The 23,250-nt window shown below is 36.6% G+C and overlaps 2 protein-coding genes across 2 annotated transcripts in view; both read right to left on the bottom strand.

Moving 5' to 3' along the window:
* The window catches only part of LOC114341868 (octopamine receptor beta-2R), a 743,861-nt gene that overhangs the window by 633,883 nt on the left and 86,728 nt on the right, over nt 1-23,250 (bottom strand). The gene's annotated exons all lie outside the window — the stretch shown is intronic.
* Nucleotides 12,664-14,586, bottom strand: LOC126880967 (uncharacterized). The gene has a single exon (XM_050645049.1). The coding sequence runs from the start codon at nt 14,584-14,586 to the stop codon at nt 12,664-12,666; it is 1,923 nt and encodes a 640-aa protein (XP_050501006.1).

The raw sequence follows: 23,250 nt of genomic DNA, 5'->3' as shown, positions 1-23,250 counted from the left end.
GACATCTTCGGGTTCATGCAACACACAGTAATCCGTACGCCAGTTTCTCTGAAGATCACTTCCAGCATGCTTCTCACAATCTTCCAATCCAGATTTTCTACTGCATGGCCAATTTTTGGTAAAGCCAAATCTTTGATGTCATAATTACAGACCATTTTCTTCAAATTAGTTAGAGCACGCCATATGTTCTCGTAGCTTGGCGTGTCCGTATAAGACTTCCTGGTCACTATATACAGCAAAGATCGAGGACCATCTTCCAATCGCAATACTCTTCCAATTTTAGGTTGTTGATTCCTTAACTCGTCCAGGTGGCCGAACTTTCTATTGAATACGGACGAGATTCCTTTAGTCATCTCGAGGTCTTGTGCAACACAGTGGGCTAGAGAGACGTTTTCTGGAACACCAAACAGATCTTGCTGAACTTCTGTGGTCACGCCGAATCTAGCACTCTTTCTTTCTGCGTAATTTGACATAAATTGATTAAAACTTGGCTGTGCGACATCTTTCGTCTCCTGTTGGAGGACTCGTGCTTCTTCTGTTTCATTTGAGCCAGCATATGGTGCAAGACGATTTATGTGAATAACTTTTGGTTTACCGTTTGGCAACTTCTTAATTCTATATATTACGTCATTTATTTTCTTCTTAACTTCATACGGACCTTCCCATTGTCTTTGCAGTTTAGGACACAAGCCTCGACGACGTTGCGGATTATAAAGCCAGACAAGATCACCTACTTCGAAGCTTTCATTCTTGCATCGAGAATCATATTGATCTTTCATTCTGTCACTGGCTATCTGGATGTGTTGTCGGGCAAGTTCATGAATGTTGTTCATTCGTAATTTCAGGCGGTCAACGTAGTCTTCGCCTGCAACATGTTCCTCGGAAGGTCCGCAGCCAAACTCTAGGTCGCAGGGCAACCGAACTTCACGACCCAACATCAGGCAGGTTGGTGTTTGACCTGTAGTTTCATTTACGGCCGAGCGGTAGGCCATCAGGAATAAATGAATGTGTTGGTCCCAATCTCGCTGATGTTCAGATACAACTTTGGACAAGTGTTTACCCATCGTTCGGTTCATCCTCTCGACCATCCCATCTGATTGAGGATGCAGGGGTGTTGTTCTGGTCTTATTGGCACCAATCAATTTACAAACGTTTTGGAAAAGAGCTGACTCAAAGTTTCGCCCTTGGTCGGAGTGGATCTCCAAGGGAACACCAAATCGGCTAAAGAATTCTTTAACAAGTACCTCTGCAACGGTAGCAGCTTCTTGATTTGGTAATGCATAGGCCTCAGTCCATTTTGTAAAATAATCCATGGCTACCAGGATGTATTTATTTCCAGCATCGGTTTCTGGAAATGGACCTGCAATGTCGATAGCTACTCTTTCCATAGGACTTCCAACATTGTACTGTCTCATGGGTGCTCTCTTTTTACCAACCGGACCATTACCGGATGCACACGGTTCACATTTTCGGCACCATCTTCTTACATCATCTTTACAGTTCACCCAATAGAACCGTTCTCGAACCTTTTGCAGAGTCTTCGTAATACCAAAGTGTCCACCTGATGTACCGTCATGCAACTGACGCAATACTTCTGACACTTTACTTTTAGGTACAATTAACTGAAGCTTAGATTCTGTACCATCATCGTTCTCAAAGGTTCTGTACAGAAGATCATCTTTTAGTACCAGGCAATTCCATTGGCTCCAGTAGGCCTTGACTTCTGGACTACATGCACTAATGTTCTGCCAACTAGGTCTCTCACCTTGCCGCATCCAATCCAATACTCTTTTTATACATGGATCATCTTCTTGGGCGTCTTGTAACTGTTGGGGCTGCCATTGCTCATTAATTACGGTGGTTCGTCTCACGGGGCAAAATCGTTCCTCTAATTTGGCACAGTGATTACAATTCGCACTGCATGGTCGTCTCGAAAGGGCATCAGCATTTGAGTGAACTCTTCCGGCCCTGTGTTCTATCTCGTAATCATATTCTTGTAATCGTTTTAACCATCTTGCCATCTGGCCCTCTGGATTACGGAATTGTATGAGCCATTTTAGAGCAGCGTGATCGGTGCGAAGAAGGAACTTTCTGCCATACAAGTATTTATGGAAATGTTCGCAAGCCTTCACTACACCCAGCAGTTCTCTTCTGGTAACGCAATAGTTTCTTTCCGGTTTCGACAGGACTTTGCTGAAATAAGCGATGACTTTTTCCTGTCCGTCCTGGATTTGGGAGAGAACAGCTCCTATAGCACTGTTGCTAGCATCGGTATCCAAAACAAATTTTCCTGCCTGTCCCGGGTAGCTTAATATCGGTGCACTGATCAGAGCCATTTGTAGTTGTTCGAAAGCTTTTTGGCACTCTTCACTCCATGTATATTCTTTGCCCTCCTCCGTCAACTTTGTTAGGGGCTTGGAGATATTGGCAAATCCTTTGACAAATCGTCGGTAATATGTACATAGGCCAAGGAAACTTCTAATTTCATGTTTATCTTTTGGTACTGGCCAATCTTTAATTGCTTCAATCTTTTCGGGATCAGCTGTTACACCATTACTCGATACAATATGTCCCAAATACTTAACTTCTCGTCGAAACATGTGACATTTCTTCGGACTTAACTTCAAGTTCGCTGCCCTCAATCGTTGAAAGACTTCTATTAGATTCTTGGCATGTTCATCAAAGGACCTTCCAACCACAATTACATCATCCAAGTAAACCAGGCATGTTTTCCATGTTAGACCTCTTAAAACTGCCTCCATTAATCTTTCAAATGTGGCAGGGGCATTACATAAACCAAACGGCATAGCCGTAAACTGCCAAAGCCCTGATCCTATCGAAAATGCGGTTTTCTCCCGATCGGCTGGCTCCATGTCTACTTGCCAATATCCACTTTTTAAATCGAGTGTGGAAAACCAACGAGAACCGGAGAGAGTATCCAATGTATCGTCTATTCTGGGCAAAGGATAACTATCTTTTTTTGTTACCGCATTGAGCTGGCGGTAGTCGATACAAAAACGCGTTGAACCATCTTTCTTCTTTACCAGAACTACTGGTGATGTCCATGGACTGTTCGATGGTTCAATTACCCCTTGTTTGTCCATATCCTTGATAATCTCTTCGGCTTCATCTCTTTTCGCAAATGGAAGTCGTCTAGGCCGTTGTCTGATTGGCTGAGCGTCTCCGGTATTTATTTTATGCGTTACTATGCTTGTTTTGCCCTTATCCTTCTTATCAATAGCAAAAACATCTTGATACTCTATCAGCATAGACCTTACTTTTTCCGTTCGTTCATAGTCAAGGTCTTGGCATCTTTCAATGATCATCTCGACAAGGTCTTTTGGATACTTTGACTTTGATGATTTCTCATTGGTATTCATAGAGCAAATTGAAGCCACGGGAACACACTGTCCGATCAAAGCTCCTCTACTTAACTTAATAGCAGTTTCCCTTAAATTCATAACTCTTACAGGGATGACATCTCGAACTTTTACCAAAGTTTTCGCCGTTAGGAACTCGACATTTTCTACATCTTCGACCATCCTTAAACTTCCCTCTCGGCAGTGTCCATCAAGCATGGTCATCAGAATTTTCTCACTATTACCGGGTATGGTTACGTCGCATGTAGTTAGTAAGCGGATGACATCTTCTTTGTCGTCGTGAAAGGGCAACTCTTCACCGTTGATCCTGAGAACTCCATTTTGAACATCCAATATTGCCCCCACTTTTCGTAGTACGTCCATCCCCAATATGAACTCGTCGGAGATCTCGGCAATTAATACTTGATGTTCAACTGTGGTCTGGCCAATGGATACTGACATATTAGCCTCGCCATATGTATTAATTAGCTCACCAGTCGCTGTTCTAAGCTTTACTGTTGCAGGTGATAATTTATTATGGTCTCGTACTACATCTGGACGTGCGATAGTTCTCGTTGCACCTGTATCCACCAAAAATGATCTACATCTATTACTGATACGACCTACGATGTATAAGTTGTGGATTCCACCGGAGGACGTAAGGTTGACAGTTACTATGGGGGCTCTAGTTCTCGAGGTCGGCAGTTGCCCCTTGGTGTCGACCCGCTCTAGTTTTCCGACGGCTGTACGATCTTCTTACAATTACGACGAATGTGGCCTACGTCTCCACAATTCCAACATCTAGGCTCGCGTCTCTTTGGCATCTGATTACTTAATACTCTCCGTATCATTTCCTCCAGACGTTCATCGTTGTGTTCGTCACTTTCTTCAATGGTTCTTACTCTATGGCCTCGTGAAGTTTGACTAGCCGTTTCGTGTTCCAATGCAATAGCAAGTGCTTCATCTAAAACTTTCGGTCTTGCTAGTCGTAAAGCTTTCTGTAGTTCATTATCTTTCAGCCCATTGACGAAGGTATCTACTGCAATTTCTTCTAAAACGCTGTCTGGCACCTCTGGATAAGCCAACCGCACCACACGAGCCACATCTGCTTCAAATTCTTGCAGATTCTCACTTGCTCGTTGACTTCTACTTCGCAGTTGTGCTTTGTATACTTGTTGTAGATGGGCATCTCCATAGCGTTTTTCTAGACGAGTGAACAAGGTCTGGTAACAATTTTCTTGACCCTTGGGAATTGACCTTAATATATCTGCAGCATCACCTCGTAAAGCAGCAATCAAGGAAACAGCCTTTTCTTGTTCGGTCCAATGATTGGCGGTCGCAATAGCTTCAAACTGTCTAAGATATATGGACCAAGAGGACTTTCCATCAAATGGTGGTAATTTGAATCTCATATTATGCGACGTTTCGTCTCTCGGTAGTTCATCTTTCACTAAAGGATCTAACGCTGCTGCATTAACTGATGGTTGTACTTTTGTATCGGTTATCCTGCTCTCTAGCTGTTTGATCTTTTCTTCTACGGTCTCTACACTTTTCTGCATCTTATCGAATGTTCTAGAAACTTCTTCAAATTTCTCGTCATTCTGTCTACAAACGTCTTTAATTATTTGAGAAACACTTTCAAATTTCTCGTTGTTCTGTCTACAAACGTCTTTAATTACTTGAGAAACACTTTCAAATTTCTCGTTGTTCTGTCTACAAACGTCTTTAATTACTTGAGAAACACTTTCAAATTTCTCGTCGCTCTGTCTACTAACTTCCTCAAGTTTCTCGTTGTTCTGTCTACTAACTTCTTCAAGTTTTTCGTTGTTCTTTCTAGAAGTTTCATCGATCGTTTCAGAAACAGTTTTTAATTTCGATAAGATTACTTGCTCTGCTGACTGGAAGTGGAACGTCTCTGGGTCATCTCCGTTCTTCGTGAGGACATCCTTGAGTCGTGCTTGTAGGACTATCTTGCACCCACTGCTGTCTAATTCGTACTCTTCTAATTGTTCACGGAGCTGTTTTATGGTCAGTTCTTGTAGCAACATCTTTGGTCGGCACACACGTACTTTTCAAAATGTCTAAGTCTTTCCGAATACCGAACAATCAACGCACTTCAATTATTAACGACGAATAAAGTTCAAAAGTCTTTTAAAAGTCTTTCCGAATACCGAACAATTAACGCACTCCGATTATTCTCGACGAATAAAGTTCAAAAGTCTTTTTTTTCACTTTTCATTTATTTACACTCCACACCGTTAACACCACTGTAGCGTGTATTAGTGTAATTACTTCTAATTACAATAAAACTAGCGGTTCGTAATTTATATACGACTTTATTTTTTTTATTTATACAAGTTTACTTTACAAACTTTAGCTTAAGACTAACTCTATTTACAAATATGTCCTATTTATATATGCGATACAGATATTCCAGAAATATCTATATATCTCCAGCTATGTCCATGTGACCGCTTGCACGTCATCGGCGCTGCATCGGCGTATCTCGAAACATCGATAGTGTTCTGTCTGTCCGGAGACGGGAGCTGGTATACGAGGGTAGGTCAATAATTATTTTGTTACAGTACCTACATTACAAAAAATGTGTTTCGCAAATAAACTATAGACTGGTAGTTTATGCACAGTACTACTCAGTTTACAAGCAAATAAATGTTTAAAAATTAATAAATATTTTTAATTTCGTTGCAACCAGAAACTGCAGTCGTATTCTTTTTCTCATGATCATCTTTCAGTGCGTCACAGTTTTTCGATTTCTTTCTAACGCATTAAATTGTATGTGACAGAAAAAAAGGCACGTCCGTGATTACAGACATTTATTCTAGTTATTCTAGTTGTCGATAGATGGCGCCATAATAAAAAAAATAATTTTTTTTAATTAGATAATAATATTACAAATATAATCTGTATAATTTATAAGACTATACAAATCAAAGAAAATACCATTTTATAAATGCAAAAAACACATTTGATTTGTTTTTATTCCAAATTGAAAATAAAATTTGACAACTGTCAGATTTAACTAAAATGTCACGTTAGAATAAATGTCATAAATTTGTATGTATTATCACGGACTTACCCTTTTTCCTATCATTTGTTACGCACTGAAAAATGCTCATGAAAAGGACAATATTGTATTTCTAGTTCAATCAAAGAGTACAGCAAGCATCTCTACCGTTTTCTGGGCTTTTTAGCCTCTCATCAGGAGATACATATTATGCTCTTTTCTCTGAACGAACCAGGATAATACAACGAAAGCAGTCACCGATTGCAACGAACGAAATGGCAAGGATGTCCTGGCGACATCTGCTAGAAAAAGTTTAATTTTTAATCTAATAGTAAATAAAATTATTCCATTTTATACCCGACCAGATTAAAAACAATGGAAAACCTTCTCTGGTTACACCATATAAGGCTTCTAAAAATGCAAACCATGCGGATTCTGAGAACTATAGGAAGATGAGGGAATTTTACAATTTATAATTCACATCCCAATGGCTTGCATTTTTAGAAGCTTCGGATGGTGTAACCAGAGAAGATTTTCCATTGTTTTTAATCTGTTAAGATATAAAATGGTATTATTTTATGTGCAATTTAAAAAAAAACTGTAACTTTTTTCAAAAGTCTAATAAGTCAGGAAATAAAATTCGACATTAATTATCCTCTGAGCTTTTTAAGTTGGAAAAATAAAGCATAACAGAGTGGCGAAATACTCGACAAGGGAAATCTAAATTGCATTTCACGTCCTGTCATTCACCGTGATACCCAGGTGCTGCGATGAGGAAACGGTTACTCCGAAATACGTATAAGCACATATTAGAGGCTCTGTACTGTAATCAAATCTGAAACATCTTTTCTTTTCTTTTAGTTTATATTTTATTCACCTTTGGTGGATATTAAAAGAAATAGTTCGCTAAAATTATTATCACGGTGAATGACAGGACGTGAAATGCAATTTAGATTTCCCTTGTCGAGTATTTCGCCACTCGGTTATGCTTTATTTTTCCAACTTAAAAAGCTCCGATGCAGGAAACGGTTATTCCGAAATAAGTATAAGCACATAGTAGAGGCTCTGTACTGTAATCAAATCTGAACCATCTTTTCTTTTTTTTAGTATAACTTTTTTCTAGCAGATGTCACTAAGACATTGCATTTCTTTCGTTGCAATCGGTGACTCTTCTCGTTTGTATTATCCTGGTTCATTCAGAGAGAAAAGCATAATATGTACCTCCCGATGAGGGGCTAAGAAGCCTCGAAACCGGTAGAGTTACTTGCTGTACTATCTGATCGAACTAGAAATACAATACGACTGCAGTTTCGGATTCCAACGGAATTGAAAATGTTTATTAATTTTTAACACGTTGACGGACAGTGCATCAAATGTATAAGCAAGTGTTGTGACACTATATGTAATTTGCAAAGTAGAATAGGAAAAAATGCAACGTCTATAGACGTTGTGTCACATTAAATCAATGGAAATTAGACGTCTATAGACGTTCTGTCGGTCAACGTGTTAATTGATATATTTACTCTATTTAGAGTACTAAGAGAACCATTATTGCTGGAAATTTACCGCCTGAGCAGATGGGATTTGAATTATAAATTGTAAAATTCCCTCATCTTGCTATTGTTCTCAGAATCCGCATGGCTTGCATTTTAGAAGCCTCGGATGGTTAAACCAGAGAAGGTTTTCCATTGTTTTTAATCTGGTAGGATATAAAATGGTACCTTTTTTTATTTATTTATTTATTTATTTATTTATTTACGGGCAAGGCCAATTCAGAAAATATTATTACAAAAAAAATATTACCAAGACTGTAGGTTATTAGCAGGTATTGAACGAAAACAATTTAATAAAATCAACACAAGCAATAAACAATACAAATTACCTGCCAATTACTATTTTTCTTCGATAGCTACTATTGGTAGAGATTAAATGGAAATTCTCATAGGCGCATATAAACTTATTAATACACACATTTAAATCAATTGTTGGTGGTCAAATAGCTCAAACGATAACAGGAGATAGGTAATAATAAAATATGGTAAAAAGTCTACTAGGTTACTTACATTGTTAATCAGGACGCGTCGACCAAGTCACTATTTTTTGCGTGTTGACATTTCAGCGGGCTAAATGCATCTCATCTCTTCGGTGTCGAAGGGAGAACAGAATTCCTGGTTTCCACGTGATCCGGTCCTTTTGCCCGCGGCCCAGATGGGCATTCGAAAATATGCAAGCGAGGAACCACGGGCGTCGATAAGGGTAAAAAAAGGGACATGATTTCGAACTATTCACACAACAAATCAATTTATCGGAATTTCCAACATTCTCCCCCCTTTAAAGGCCATAAGGCATTTAACAATTACTAATACTATATATCACTACTTGGGCAACAAGTAATGACAAAAAAAAACCAAATCCAATAAACAAAAAAATAATAAAATACTTTAACAAAAGATATTAAAAACTTAAGGTCAAATCAAAACTAAAATTAAAATGGTGGTTTTGTCGCAGTCGTACTAACAAACCCGAACAAAAAAACTAAATCTAAAATAACGAAACGTAAATCTAAAGTAACGAAAAGGTGACATCTAGTCCTCTATCGGCAAGGGACAGAGTCGGACAAGAGGCCGTTTCAAAGTTCCGTTAGTCGTACGCACGGTGGCTATCCGAGCTACCCCGTCTTTGCCCGCATGCAATTCAACAAGACGCGCGAGAGGCCATTTACACGGAGCCAAATTATCCTCCTTCAAAACAACTAAACTACCGATTTTGGGTACAAAGCCAGAATCTAACCATTTGGACCTTTGTTGTAAGGTATGCAAATACTCCTTACGCCATCGAGCCCAAAAATCCCTATGGATGCGTTGTAACAACTGCCATCGGGACAAACGATTGAGGGATACCTTCAAAAAATCAGGCACAGGCAATGATGTTAAAGGTTCGAGAGTCAGGAAATGCCCTGGGGTCAAAGCGTTGAGATCTTCAACATCATTGGTCAATGGGGTGAGAGGACGCGAATTCAAAACGGACTCAATCAACGTCAAAACAGTGTAAAACTCTTCATATGTCAAAATTTGAGCCCCGACTATCCGAGCAATATGTTCTTTTACAGAACGAATGCCGCGCTCATAAATACCACCAAAATGTGGAGCTGCAGGAGGTGCAAAAGAAAATTTAATATTTTCTTTATCAAGAGCACCCTGCATAAAGCTACGCAATTGTCGATACGCGCCATGAAAGTTGGTACCGTTATCACAAAATACTTGCGATACTCGACCTCTCCGAGCAATAAAACGCTGTAAAGCGGATAAAAAGGCTTCTGCGGACAAATCACTAGCCAATTCAAGATGTAAAGCCTTTGTGGCACAACAAACAAAGAGGCACAAATATGCTTTTTGACTTCTAACTCCTCGATAACGAGACATAGTTATCGAAAAGGGCCCACCATAATCTACCCCACAAATCGAAAAGGGTTTAATGGCTCCGAGACGAAATTTAGGCAAATCACCCATAGGGGGCTGTAAGGCCCTAGGAGATTGCTTCCAACATCTAATGCACTTAGACAGGACTGAATTAACGGACTGCTTAGAAGACAATATCCAAAACCTTTGACTCACCAAAAATCGAGTACTCTTAAATCCAGCATGTAAGTACTTTTCATGATAATGACGAACTAGGAGAGTCGTAAGACGAGATTTCTTTGGTAAAAAAAGGGGTGTTTTGCCTCATACGACAAGGAAGACTGCGATAGACGACCACCTACTCTTAAACACTGAGTATCATCATCTAAAAATACTCCTAATTTGCGAAATGGTTTTGGAAACGAGTTCGACTGAAGCTGGTCTTCAAAATACTGTTCCTGTGTAAACCTAACAAGAATAATTAACGAGCTTTCCAATTCTACTGAACTCAAGGGTCCTACACGTCTTGACCTTTTCAAACGAGAGTTGTGCGCGAATCGCAACATAAAGGCCAAAATTCTTTGGATAGAGGTAAAAGACGATTGGTTTTCTAACAAACAAGACAAAAAATGTTCCTCACGAGTGGAAACAAACACTAAACTTTTCTTTACCTCTTCCGAAGGGGAATTTTAGAACCTCTGGAAAGATTAATGGAACATTATATAAAAACGAAGGACCTGTCAACCAGTCTAGTTTCGATACAAAAGCGGCCGGTAGCATGCCTCGCGAAGGCGCGTCGGCTGCATTACTTTGAGATTCAATGTAATGCCACGAATAATTTTGACTATGGGTCTGGATATACGAAATGCGATTTGCGACGAAAGTTTTAAACCTAGAAGGTGAACTTTTAATCCAGTGCAATACTATTTGTGAGTCTATCCAAGCATACACCTTTTGAAAGATTATATTCTTCCACGACTGTGACACAAACGACATAAGTTTGACCAAATGAACAGCAGCTAACAATTCTAATCGAGGGATCGTAATCTGTTTCATAGGAGCTACTTTCGATTTGGCACAAAGTAAATTAACTTGAACCATGTTCTGACTATCAATACTACGAATATAAACGACACAAGCGTATCCCTTCTCACTGGCATCAGCAAATCCATGAAGTTCTAAGATGGGACAAGAGGAAATATTCAAAAAACGAGGAATTTTAAACTGTGAAATAAGAGATAATTCACTTTTATATTGCTCCCACACACGAATAATTTCTGAGGGAGGACGATCATCCCATTCAAGACCAGTTGCCCAAAGTCGTTGGATTAAATGCTTGATGAAAAAGGTAATAGGTGTTAGATAACCACACGGGTCATAAATTCGAGCTAATTCGGACAAAAACGATCTTTTAGTACAAGGGACATCCTGCAATTTGACTGCAAATTGAAAGACATCGGACTGTGCAATCCACTTCAATCCAAGGATTTTTAAAGAAGGACCATTTGATTCTGGATCAAAATTAATAGAATGAGGATTAATATGCGATTCAGGAAATTGCGACAACAATTTGGGTTCGTTCGAACACCATTTCCGTAACTCAAAGCCTCCTAACTTCAACAAAGCGACTAACTCTTCAGCTAAACTTTGTGCTTCTTCGAGCGTCGAAGCACCGAAAACAAAATCATCAATATACGAAGCATTACAAACGAGCGAGGCGGCTTTAGGAAAACGAGAGCCTTCGTCCAACACTAGTTGTTGAAGGGTTCTTAGAGCGAGATACGGCGAGGATACAACTCCAAAAGTGACAGTTAACAAATGATATTCCTGAATCTCCTCAAAGCTAGAAAATCTCCATAGCACACGTTGATAATCCGTATGCTCAGGAACTACTAAAATATTACGATACATCTGACGAATATCTGCACACAACGCAAAACGATTAAGTCTAAAATTTAACAAAAGCGAGACGATGTCCTGTTGTAGCTTAGGACCGACTAATAAATAATCATTCAACGATTTACCAAGTCTGGGACTTTTCTGAGACGCATTATATACCACTCGAATTTTAGTAGAGACACTTTCCGATTTAACAACACAATGGTGTGGGATATAATACTTTCCCTTTGTCTATACGAAGCATTACAAACGAGCGAGGCGGCTTTAGGAAAACGAGAACCTTCGTCCAACACTAGTTGTTGAAGGGTTCTTAGAGCGAGATACGGCGAGGATACAACTCCAAAAGTGACAGTTAACAAACGATATTCCTGAATCTCCTCAAAGCTAGAAAATCTCCATAGCACACGTTGATAATCCGTATGCTCAGGAACTACTAAAATATTACGATACATCTGACGAATATCTGCACACAACGCAAAACGATTAAGTCTAAAATTTAACAAAAGCGAGACGATGTCCTGTTGTAGCTTAGGACCGACTAATAAATAATCATTCAACGATTTACCAAGTCTGGGACTTTTCTGAGACGCATTATATACCACTCGAATTTTAGTAGAGACACTTTCCGATTTAACAACACAATGGTGTGGGATATAATACTTTCCCTTTGTCTTTTCGCCCTCAGGAACCAATTTCATATGACCTAAATCAATATACTCCTGCATATGGGACGAATAATCCTTTTGCAAACCCGGCTGACGAAACAAGCGACGTTCCAACGAAATAAATCTGTTCAAAGCAACATCATAGCTATCTTTTAAACAAGGCGGCGATTCACGAAAAGGCAAAGACACAACATATTTTCCCGAGACGTCCCGACTATGTGTTTCCCGATAAATGGTTTCGCACAGAACGTCTTCCGGTTCTGAAACTGGATCTTCCGGTATGTTCTCCAGTTCCCAAAATTTCCTTAACGAAGAATCTAACGAGTCTTCCACATTTGAAAGACAAACAAGTGACGAAGAAGAAGAACAAGTTGACGAAAGGTGCTAGTTGGGCCCAACAAAATATATCCAAAAACGGTATTTAGGGCATCAGGTTGTCCCGGTTTACCTTCAATTTTACCCTCTAACCACACCTTCGAAAATATACTACAACCAATTAACAAATCGACCGATTGACTACAATTAAATTTGGGATCAGCTAACTTCAAATTTTTAATATAATTCCAAGCAGAAATATCTATTTGGGTGCTGGGCAAATCCGAACAAACCCGATCTGTAATAATAGCCTCCAAATGAAACACCGGTGACTCCTGATGACGAGGTTGGATAGAGAAACTTATTTGCCCCTGATTCAGTTTCGTTTGCATCGAATTGAGTCCGTTAACTTCGAACGAGCAAGGAGTTTTAGGCCATCCCAATCGATTGGCAGCCTTTCGACTAATGAACGAACTCATCGAACCCGAATCAATAAGACATCTCAAGGGTTGTTTGCACCCTTTACTGTCAATCGCATGAACCAAAACAGTACCGAGCAAGATTTCCTTTTTGGTTTCATTTTTATTTCCTACAAAACTAGCGGCACAATGGGATACTTCAGGAGACGATTCGATTCCCGATGTCCCTGGACTATTATTTTCTGAGGACGACTGACTATTGGAACGGTTTCTCTCGAAGTGTAACAAACTATTATGGAGATGACTACTACATTTGCTACATTTGAAGGATTTAGGACACGACTTGACTGAATGATTAGCCTGATTAAGACACTTAAAACAGGAAGAAGACTCTTTACAAAACTGATATCTCTCTTTTGGCGATTTTTTCAAGAACAACGAACACTGGTTGAGATAATGGCTTTGTTTGCATAGAGCGCAACATACTGAAGACGAATTTGTCACGAACGACGAGCTACTACGATTGTGCCTTGAATCACCAGTCTTATGCTTGGAGTTGGCCTTTGGCTCCGTGTTATTTGGGGCCCGCGACGACTTCTTTTCCTCACCTATACTACTGTCTAAATTATCATATGCGATGTATTGGGTTTCGATGAACGCTACTAATTTTTTAAATGAAGGGATTTCATTAGACTTATTTTCCAACTCGAATAGCTTAATGGAATCAACATCTAATTTCGACAAAAGCAAATTGAACATAATGAAATCCCAATGCTCAGTGGGAAGGCCTAAAGTTTTCAATGCGGCTAAATTTTCTAAAAAGGTGTCTACTAATTTAGCTAGATTTTTCGAGTTAACCGCAGAGATTTTTTGAACGCCCATTATCGCATCCCAATGGGCGGTCGCACAACGACGAACATTTGTGTACCGTTTAACAATTAAATCATAAGCCACTTGGTAATTATCGTTAGTTATGGGCAAATTGCGAATTAAGCTAAGCGGAGTCCCGTCTAAACAACCTTTCAAATATTTCAATTTTTCTACGTTTCCTAGGGCTGCATTGTTATGCACTATCGAATTATAAAGGTCTATAAAGGATTCAAAATTAATAAAATTTCCTTGAAAATGCGGAAGATCAATACGAGGTAAGCGAATGTGCGAAGGATGAGCTCCGCCGGAAGCACAAGACGCTGGACCTGGACTTTCAGATGGTGACCCAAAGAATTCCGCGTCAAAAACTTTTATTTTGTAGAATAAGTCCAAGAATAATTCTCGGACTTTTTCTTCGTCCCCCGTATCTGAATCCGGTACCGACAAAACATTATTAATAATGCTTGTATGCTGCTTTAAAAATTCGTCCTTGATCAAATCTATTTCACTAACTCTAATTTTAAACAACGATCTTAAACTCAAGTCCGACACTGCTCTATTACCCAAATCAAAAATGGACTGAATGTCATTGAGCGCTGTATGCCGCTGGAATTTCAATTTTCTCGATTTATCCATTCCAACTTTTTATATAAAAATTTCAAACAGAAATGAAATGATCAAAGTAAAATATTAACTGTACTATAAATGCGACGATAAAAAAATGCAATAATCCAGTAATAGTAAAATACTAACACGAAACGCGATTATAGACTTAAATCAAAAAATTAAAAGTATAACACAAAAAATATTTCTCTACGCCCATGGGGCGACACTCGGAAAAATACAAAATAATATTTTGTTTCTTAAAACCGAGAAACGATAATAATATTAAATCTTTAGACCCATTCGCGGAACCGAAACTCAAACTATTTAGTACCTACTTTGTACAATAAATCACCCGGCGGCGACCCCAAATCCGTCACGGTAAACAGATAAGCCTCGCTTCGCCACAACGCAAAATCAAACGATAAAACTTTCCTAATAGGTACATATCCCGATATCAAACAAAACAAATATAATTAATAATTAACATATCAAGTTTATATTATAAACCTATTGTAATATATAATAATAAACGAATATATGTATTATAATTGCGACGAATCAATCAAACCACCATTTACATTTTTATGTGAATCAAATAATATTAAAAAATCGGTTCCCATACGGTGAGAAGGATCAAAATGTAGGTTATTAGCAGGTATTGAACGAAAACAATTTAATAAAATCAACACAAGCAATAAACAATACAAATTACCTGCCAATTAATATTTTTCTTCGATAGCTACTATTGGTAGAGATTAAATGGAAGTTCTCATAGGCGCATATAAACTTATTAATACACACATTTAAATCAATTGTTGGTGGTCAAATAGCTCAAACGATAACAGGAGATAGGTAATAATAAAATATGGTAAAAAGTCTACTAGGTTACTTACATTGTTAATCAGGACGCGTCGACCAAGTCACTATTTTTTGCGTGTTGACATTTCAGCGGGCTAAATGCATCTCATCTCTTCGGTGTCGAAGGGAGAACAGAATTCCTGGTTTTCACGTGATCCGGTCCTTTTGCCCGCGGCCCAGATGGGCATTCGAAAATATGCAAGCGAGGAACCACGGGCGTCGATAAGGGTAAAAAAAGGGACATGATTTCGAACTATTCACACAACAAATCAATTTATCGGAATTTCCAACAAAGACAAAAGCAAAACCATAAACAGTGTCAACACAAAGAACAAACATTATAATATGTGTTGGATAGCAAATCTAATAAGTTAAAGGAAAAAAAGAACATTACGATATAAAAAACAAACAAAGTTTAAGCTTAAAAAATTGCTGATAGAATCACTAACATTGTATGTTCAACAAATGGTTTTTAAATCTATCCAAGGAATTGCAGAATATATTTAAGTCATTTAGAGAATTCGCAAGTCTAAGTGTTCGTGGTAAAAAATTGTTGTAAGTATAGTTATATCTATGAAAGCTTATGTGAAAAGTTTGAGTTTGTCTTGTTGACCGAGTAGGTACAAAAATACCAATTTTTGACAGAAGATCGGGACAGCTACTATTACCATTAATAATGTTGAATGTTGAATAAGATTGTCAGATCTTTTCTTTTTCTACGGGTTTCTAATGAAGTAATATTCAATAATAATTCAATATCTGTGTAGCTACGATATATATGTTGTTTAAAAGCTACGCATCTGAGAAAGGTATGATGAACTCTATCAAGTTTATTTTTATGAACTAGATAATATTATTATGGAGACCACACAGAAGAACAAAAATCAAGATAAGATCTAACAAGTGAGCAATATAAAATTTTCATTGAATTTATATCTGTGAAATCTCGAGATGTTCTTTTAATGAAACCAAGCATTTTCATAGACTATTGGGCAACGGTACTAATGTGGTGTTTAAAGCTGAGTGAAGAGTCTAATATTATGCCTAGGTCTCTGATTTGTGTGAATGATTGCAATGCTTGATCGTTAATAGTATAGTCATGTGTTAGTAAATGGTGATTCCTGGAGAAACGCATAATATAACACTTACCAACATTTAATTCCATGCCATTAAGAGAGCACCACTGGGATAATTTATTAATATCTGATTGCGCACATTTTATGTGCTATTAGATTAAAAACTTAAACTTTTTTTAAATACCTGCCTAGTTGGTTTTTAAAAGCATTTATAGATTAGAGAATTTATAATTTCCGTTGGGAGACTGTTCCATAGAGGAAAGTAACCAAATATGGAATAGTGCCCTAATATGGAATTCCTTGATTTCTCCGAAAATATAAGTTGGAAGCGCACTACAAGACCATCCTCTATTTCAGTCTCTCTCTTTATTATCGTATTCACACCTCTGTGTCAGATGCGCGAACCTTACGTGTCAGACAGGCGCGTTTTGTTTTATCGTCTCGCAGAAAATTTCAAAGGTAAATATATTCATGCATGAATACAGACTTGTTATGCTATTGCGTATATCAATAGTACCCTTATTTTGATATTTTATGACCTTCTGTAATTCAAACATTACGACTTGAAAAAATGTTGATACTAGTTTGAACTAATGTAGAAATCCAAATATGGACAGTCGTTGGTGCTTAATTATGGAATAGTGGATTAAGTGTAAGTGGGCTCATTATGATTGTGCTGGTCCAGAGTTTCGTACATGGATCTGTGATGTCTGCAAGTGAATTAAGCTACTTCTTTCATTTTTCACAATTTTCTTATTTAAATTTATTTGATCTCAGACGTTTTTGTCTATTTTTTTTTGATATTTTTTGTTAATTAAGATATTTAATAGAAGGCTTTTAATAAATACATAAAAATGTATGACTGATGTGTCATAACATTAAATTGTTTTAATTTCTATAAAGGTATTATTTTATATCCCCAAAACAAAATGGTATTCGATAATTGGCGACTTTCCTCTATATTATACTAAAACGATTACACAGAAAATGTTGGCGCCTTATCGATGAAAAGAGTTCCTTTTTTACTTTCAAATTGTGTCCACGTAGTCTGCCGTGATCATCTAAAATAAACAAATGTTGCAAATTGTCATATCCATACTTTAAAACTCGGAAGGTGATAATTTAAGTTGTGTAGTTTGTGTGGAGTTCGAATATTTCTTAACTCAATGCCAAGAAACCGATTTGAGTTTCTTTTAAATCGCTTACGTTTCTATAATAAATAACGAGTGCCGCGAGAAAAGCAGTAGACAAATTCGCAGCAATAAGAGAAATATGGGAGTTATTTGTAACAAACTGCAAAAGTGACTATACTCCATACGAATACATGTTTATACACTAAATTTCAGTAAGACATGCACTGCATGTACACAATGCTTTTACTTGTTAACCCAGATATGCCTAAAACTTACTTTAAAATATTTTTTAACATCTTTCTTCAAATTTACGTGTTATATAAGGTAACAAAAACATATTTGTCGTTAAAACAAAATATTTGGGTAATATAAGTAAAAAAAAAATGCTGTACCAAATATGGTACACCAGGCATATAACCTACTATTAGGTTTGCGTATAGTATAAAATAAAACATTTGAAATTTAAGCATACGTTGCATTTTGAACACCTTATTTATGAAATATTATGGCACAAAGCATACTATAGAGTTCTTTTTTTCTGTGGAATCACCAAATGGTCTAGTCGATCATAGCAAATTTAGACGTTTTCATTAGCAGATGGACGCCCTAATCTAAATTAGTGTCTTCTAAATTATAACTGATCCAATTTTGTAAGTAAGGGCATCTGTCACAGCTTTAAGTCGATTTCTAGGATCCCTTTCACTTTGCCAAAACATTCTCTTCCAAGGAATGTTGATATACCCACTCAATAGTAGAGTTCCCAGAAAAGCTTTGACCTCATATTCCCGAACTTCTTGTTGGCGATCCTTCTGTGAAGCATATCGATTAGCAGCGGCGGCTCGTGGCCTAAAAAAGTGGTGAAGATGAGGAAAGTCTGCCGGACCCAAAAGAAATTTCGGTATACTTATACCTATGACGCGTCCAAATCTCATTAAAATGCTTTAAAAAACGTTTAGAGTTTAGGCCCTAACAACTTGAAAACTTTTTTATGGCACTTATATTAGAGACGAGGATGAAGAGATACTTAAACAAAAAAGCAGTATGTATTAGATAGATTAATAAAACTGACTTAATTAGTTTTTATAAATCAAGGTCTTTGCTCGTTTATGGAAGCAAATCTATCAATGATATCTTCGTAGAAAGGATGCTTGTGCAAAGTTTATATAATAGTTCTCTATGAGTGCGATAACAGTCAAACTAAAAGTTTTTAGCCTTTTTAAGCACGAAAAACTTCTCTTTCTACAGATACGGTATTCGATGGAATTGTCGGAATTAAACAAAACAAATTATAGGCTTCTGTAACAATGTCTTTAATTGGTTGTAATTTTATAACCATTTCTTGCAAATTACCATTTTTTAAATTTCTGTCAGCATAAAAAAGGCTCTCTTTTAAGTCTTTGAATTTTAGTAAATATTTGCCAAAAACTCAAAATAAATTTTGAAAAGCGTCGGAAGGAATGATCAAACTGTATGACCCAAACTTTGTTGTATCTGCTAAGCTTATTTATCACAATCACAATTCACAAAGAATTTTAATTCATCACAATCCTGAAAATCTACATCCATTTCCATTAAAATATATATATATTAAATATAAAAATTGGGTAGAATTTGCATTCGTGCTCATACCATCATCACACCTATAGATCTTTTCAAAGTATTAATAACGGTAATTGTGCTTGCTTTGTCAAAAACAGAATTAAAAAATTATTCGCTTCTTTTATCACGTATTAAATGACGAGTCCTTTTTATCTAGTTTAAACAAAAATGAATATCTAGGGACGTTTTTTTTAAGAACGTCATATAAAATATCTGTTATAATATGAACAATGTCGATAAAAACTGCTAAAAATGAATAGTTTAAACAAAAACTAATATCTAGGGACGTTTTTTTAAGAACGTCATATAAAATATCTGTTATAATATGAACAATGTCGATAAAAACTGCTAAACATGTAAACTCAAAATCATTTAAATCTCATAAAAAGCCTTTAGCCAGCTGAACTGATTTGCGGTCTTCCATCTTCCAAAAAAAAACGAATACTGCCCATCATACCACGCATCCAACTAAAATTTTACTAAGGTGAATACGGCGGACTTATTTTTAAATTCATCTGCACTTGCTAATTTGGGTACTACCAGTGCCGATATGATGACGTCACGTTGCCATGACAACCTTTGACGCTTGTGCAGCCGAGAACCGAAATTTCATCTACGTCTTCATCTAACTCTGCTCGAGTCATAGAAGTCAAATGACACAGGTCAGTATCTGACCGTCAAGGACCTACAGTTTTAATTTTTGGATTACATATTGAAATTCTTTTTTAATTTTTGGATTACATATTAAAATTCTTTTTAATTTTTGGATTAATTAAAAAAAATAGGTTTATAATTAATTTCAGTATTTAGATATAATAATGCTACTTATATTTTTTTATTTTTTTTTTGTCTCAATTTGATTATATTTTTTGGTGAAGATCACCTTCACCTACTTCACCTGGCCGGCCGCCGCTGTCGATTAGCAACTATGAAGGTCACTGGCGGCTCGTATCACTTTAAGTAAGTAGTGCCAGAATTCGGGCAGCTGTCTAAATTTTTAATGAGGGGTCACGATATTGTCAAAAAAGGTATAAAATAGCAATTTAAAAATATAGGTACGGATACTTTTACATTATCTAGGTATATACCATTTCTGGGGTGTCAAGTAATTTAAACATTTAAAATGCATTCAGTGATTGATTTGACATCATGCCCATCCAGCAAGTAAAATCTCCAAAATCTCTCAACTTATCGCCCTTTACACAAATATCGGAAAACTATAACTAACTGAAATTCACCAGCGACGTCTGTCGTTTCATCGGCAATCACTGCAACACAAAGATAATTTTCAATTTATTTCCTTTTTTCTCGCGATAAACATCTAACATGCACTGAAGGAGTTCATTTTGGGTTGTTTTGAGGCAGGTACCTACTTTTAAAAGATTTGGAACTTAGAATATGAAAATAAGTCGTTGTCTAATTCGGCTAAAATTGAATAGTTCCTTAAATATGCCTCTATTTTCTGAATTTTCCTTATCGTCGTGATTTCTCAAAACTAACTTGAAAGCTCCACAAAGCCATATGTATACAATTTATAATTGGATTCGAAACATATCTATTCTTATTCACATGTTCATTGTGTTTAATTAGACTATCACGATAAGCTGAATTTAACTTGGGTTTTATTAAAAATTAAAAAAATTTCAATTATTTAAAAATATAATAATTTATAATAAAAAGTTTAATAATTAAAAATGCAATAATTATAAATACAAAAACGAGCGAGCGAGCGCGTAAAGAAACTCGAAAATATAATGTACTACCCTGTACGACAATCTTTTTGGATCTACGATCCACTATCCACTATGATCATAGTAAAAAATATTAGTCGAGCCAGGCACGAATTGCTTCAATTAAACGTATATTAAAAGTGCAATATAGCTTTATCTCTGTCACTTACACAGAACGCCCGTAAAATCTTTCTCTTTTCAGACGAGGCACATAAGCATTTGGCACGGTCATTCCGTCTGCTGTGAGGGGCGAGGTTTATATTGCACTACACAGTTGCCAGATTTTATATAATTTATAAAGAAAAAAGAAATACACACAAAAAAAAATTAACAGGCATTAAAACGGTTTAAAGATAAAAAGAATATGTTTCTGCATAAAAATATGGTAGTGCCATGGCTCCATGGCACTACCTCACCGGCCGCCACTGATGAAGGTATAAGCTTTAAGTTACTTATCAACGAAAGCGGAACGCTTAGAATCATATTTGGGATGTTCCTTTTTCACCAATACATTGACCTTCTCTCTGCATGTTTTCTTTTACCTAGTGAAATGTATTTTTTCTTTGCTCCTTTACCTGAGAATGGGAAACAATATGCCTTCGTCATTATTTTGCACATATATTTGAGAGGCTGCACATAGATTCGATCCCGGGTTCAGGTAGGAAGACCTAACCCTTCGGTCATAACTTAACTTTCGGGTATGAGTTTCGGAGCCAACTCGTGTACAATAAAAGTGGTTTTATAGGGGTTGGGAGCGAATCCATGTGCGCCGATTTGAGAACGAGGTTATAATTGCGAGCCAGGTAAATAATCCATTACCTTTATATCTCTATTATCAGTCTTCGTCTGTTAGGACATCATATGCATTTACTGGAAACTCCAAAGCAATACTGTCTACAATTTAGGGATGGGTAAACCTACCGGTTTAAACCTAAAACCGGTTTTTTTACTTCGCAATAACCGGTTTTACCGGTTGTTTTTTTTGTCCCGGTTATAACCGGTTTTTTCTTTTTAAAGTAAAAACCAGTTATTAGGTTTTTACGGTGATTAGGATTAGAGGTATTATTTCGGATCCCAATCATAATTATTATTCTCAAGTAATTATTCCAAACAAAACCATAATTCAAATTTTATTTTATTTTATAAAATACAGAAGCAAAGTGAAAGTGCAATCTCACATCAGCCAGAAACAATTATTAAGTTTTATAATAATATTTCCTTAACCTTTAACTACCCGCGCATCAAGTTATGACATAACTACACGACGCCACAAGAAAATACACAATAACAGCTGATTTGTTTATTTTTTTTTTTTGAAAAAATACAGTTAGTTGTTTGTTATAAACCTTATTCGACATCAGTGAATACTTGGAGTTCCTTCTCAGTAAGCCAATTGGGTTTTATAACTGGAATCATGGAATAACTGGATTCCACGATAAATAAAATTGCTAATAAAAAATTTTTTGAAATGTGATATTTTACGGGAGAAAAAGTATTGTTTATAAAGAAAAATATATTTTGTGCCATAATGACTAACAAACAATTGAAATGTGTACTTATATTACTACTTATATTAATATAATCATGGCGTATATTGTCCAATACCGGAAACAACAAATAATAAACTGTAAATTACGATTTTCCCAGAACACCGATTATAACGAAACTAAAACCAAATTGTAAAGCACATTCCAGTGATAGGTTAGAGACATAAACAAGGTCAAAAATTAAATTCTTAAATATATTTGCAGTAGAATTCTTATATCTGGCGTACAAAATACGCCAGCGCGTGTAGTTAAAGGTTAAAAAGGTATCTGTAATCATAATATTTACATAAAAATTGATCTGGTTGAATTAGACGCAAACATCATCTATTTTCACACTTAACTCTTGACATTGAAAGTGGGTGAATGACGTTTTCTGATTACCAAAAATAATGTTCTGACTATGAATATCGAATTACTGATTACGAATACGAATCTCCAAGAATTTCGCTACGTTTTCAAAACGATACACTAATACAGGAAGTATTAAATGAGTTAAAATGTACCTATTCTACAGATATACAAACGTGTTAAAAGTAATACATGTTCTTTCGATAGTATATACTAATTTTGATCATATTGATATCGAGTCGAATGGAGTATCGCAAACTAAAGTGTATTGTAAATGTAACTTTGTAACCTATTGGATTAAAAAAACCAAAAACCGGTTTTTCCAAAAACCGTTTTTTTGGCCGTTTATAACCGCCAGGTTAAACCGTAAGCAAAAAAACCGGTATAACCGAAAACCGGTGTT

This window comes from Diabrotica virgifera, chromosome 2, assembly GCF_917563875.1.
Source record: "Diabrotica virgifera virgifera chromosome 2, PGI_DIABVI_V3a".
In the NCBI taxonomy this organism is placed as follows: Eukaryota; Metazoa; Arthropoda; class Insecta; order Coleoptera; family Chrysomelidae; genus Diabrotica; species Diabrotica virgifera.
The sequence above is the reverse complement of the archived record's forward strand: the minus strand, read 5'-3'. Positions and strand labels throughout refer to the sequence as shown.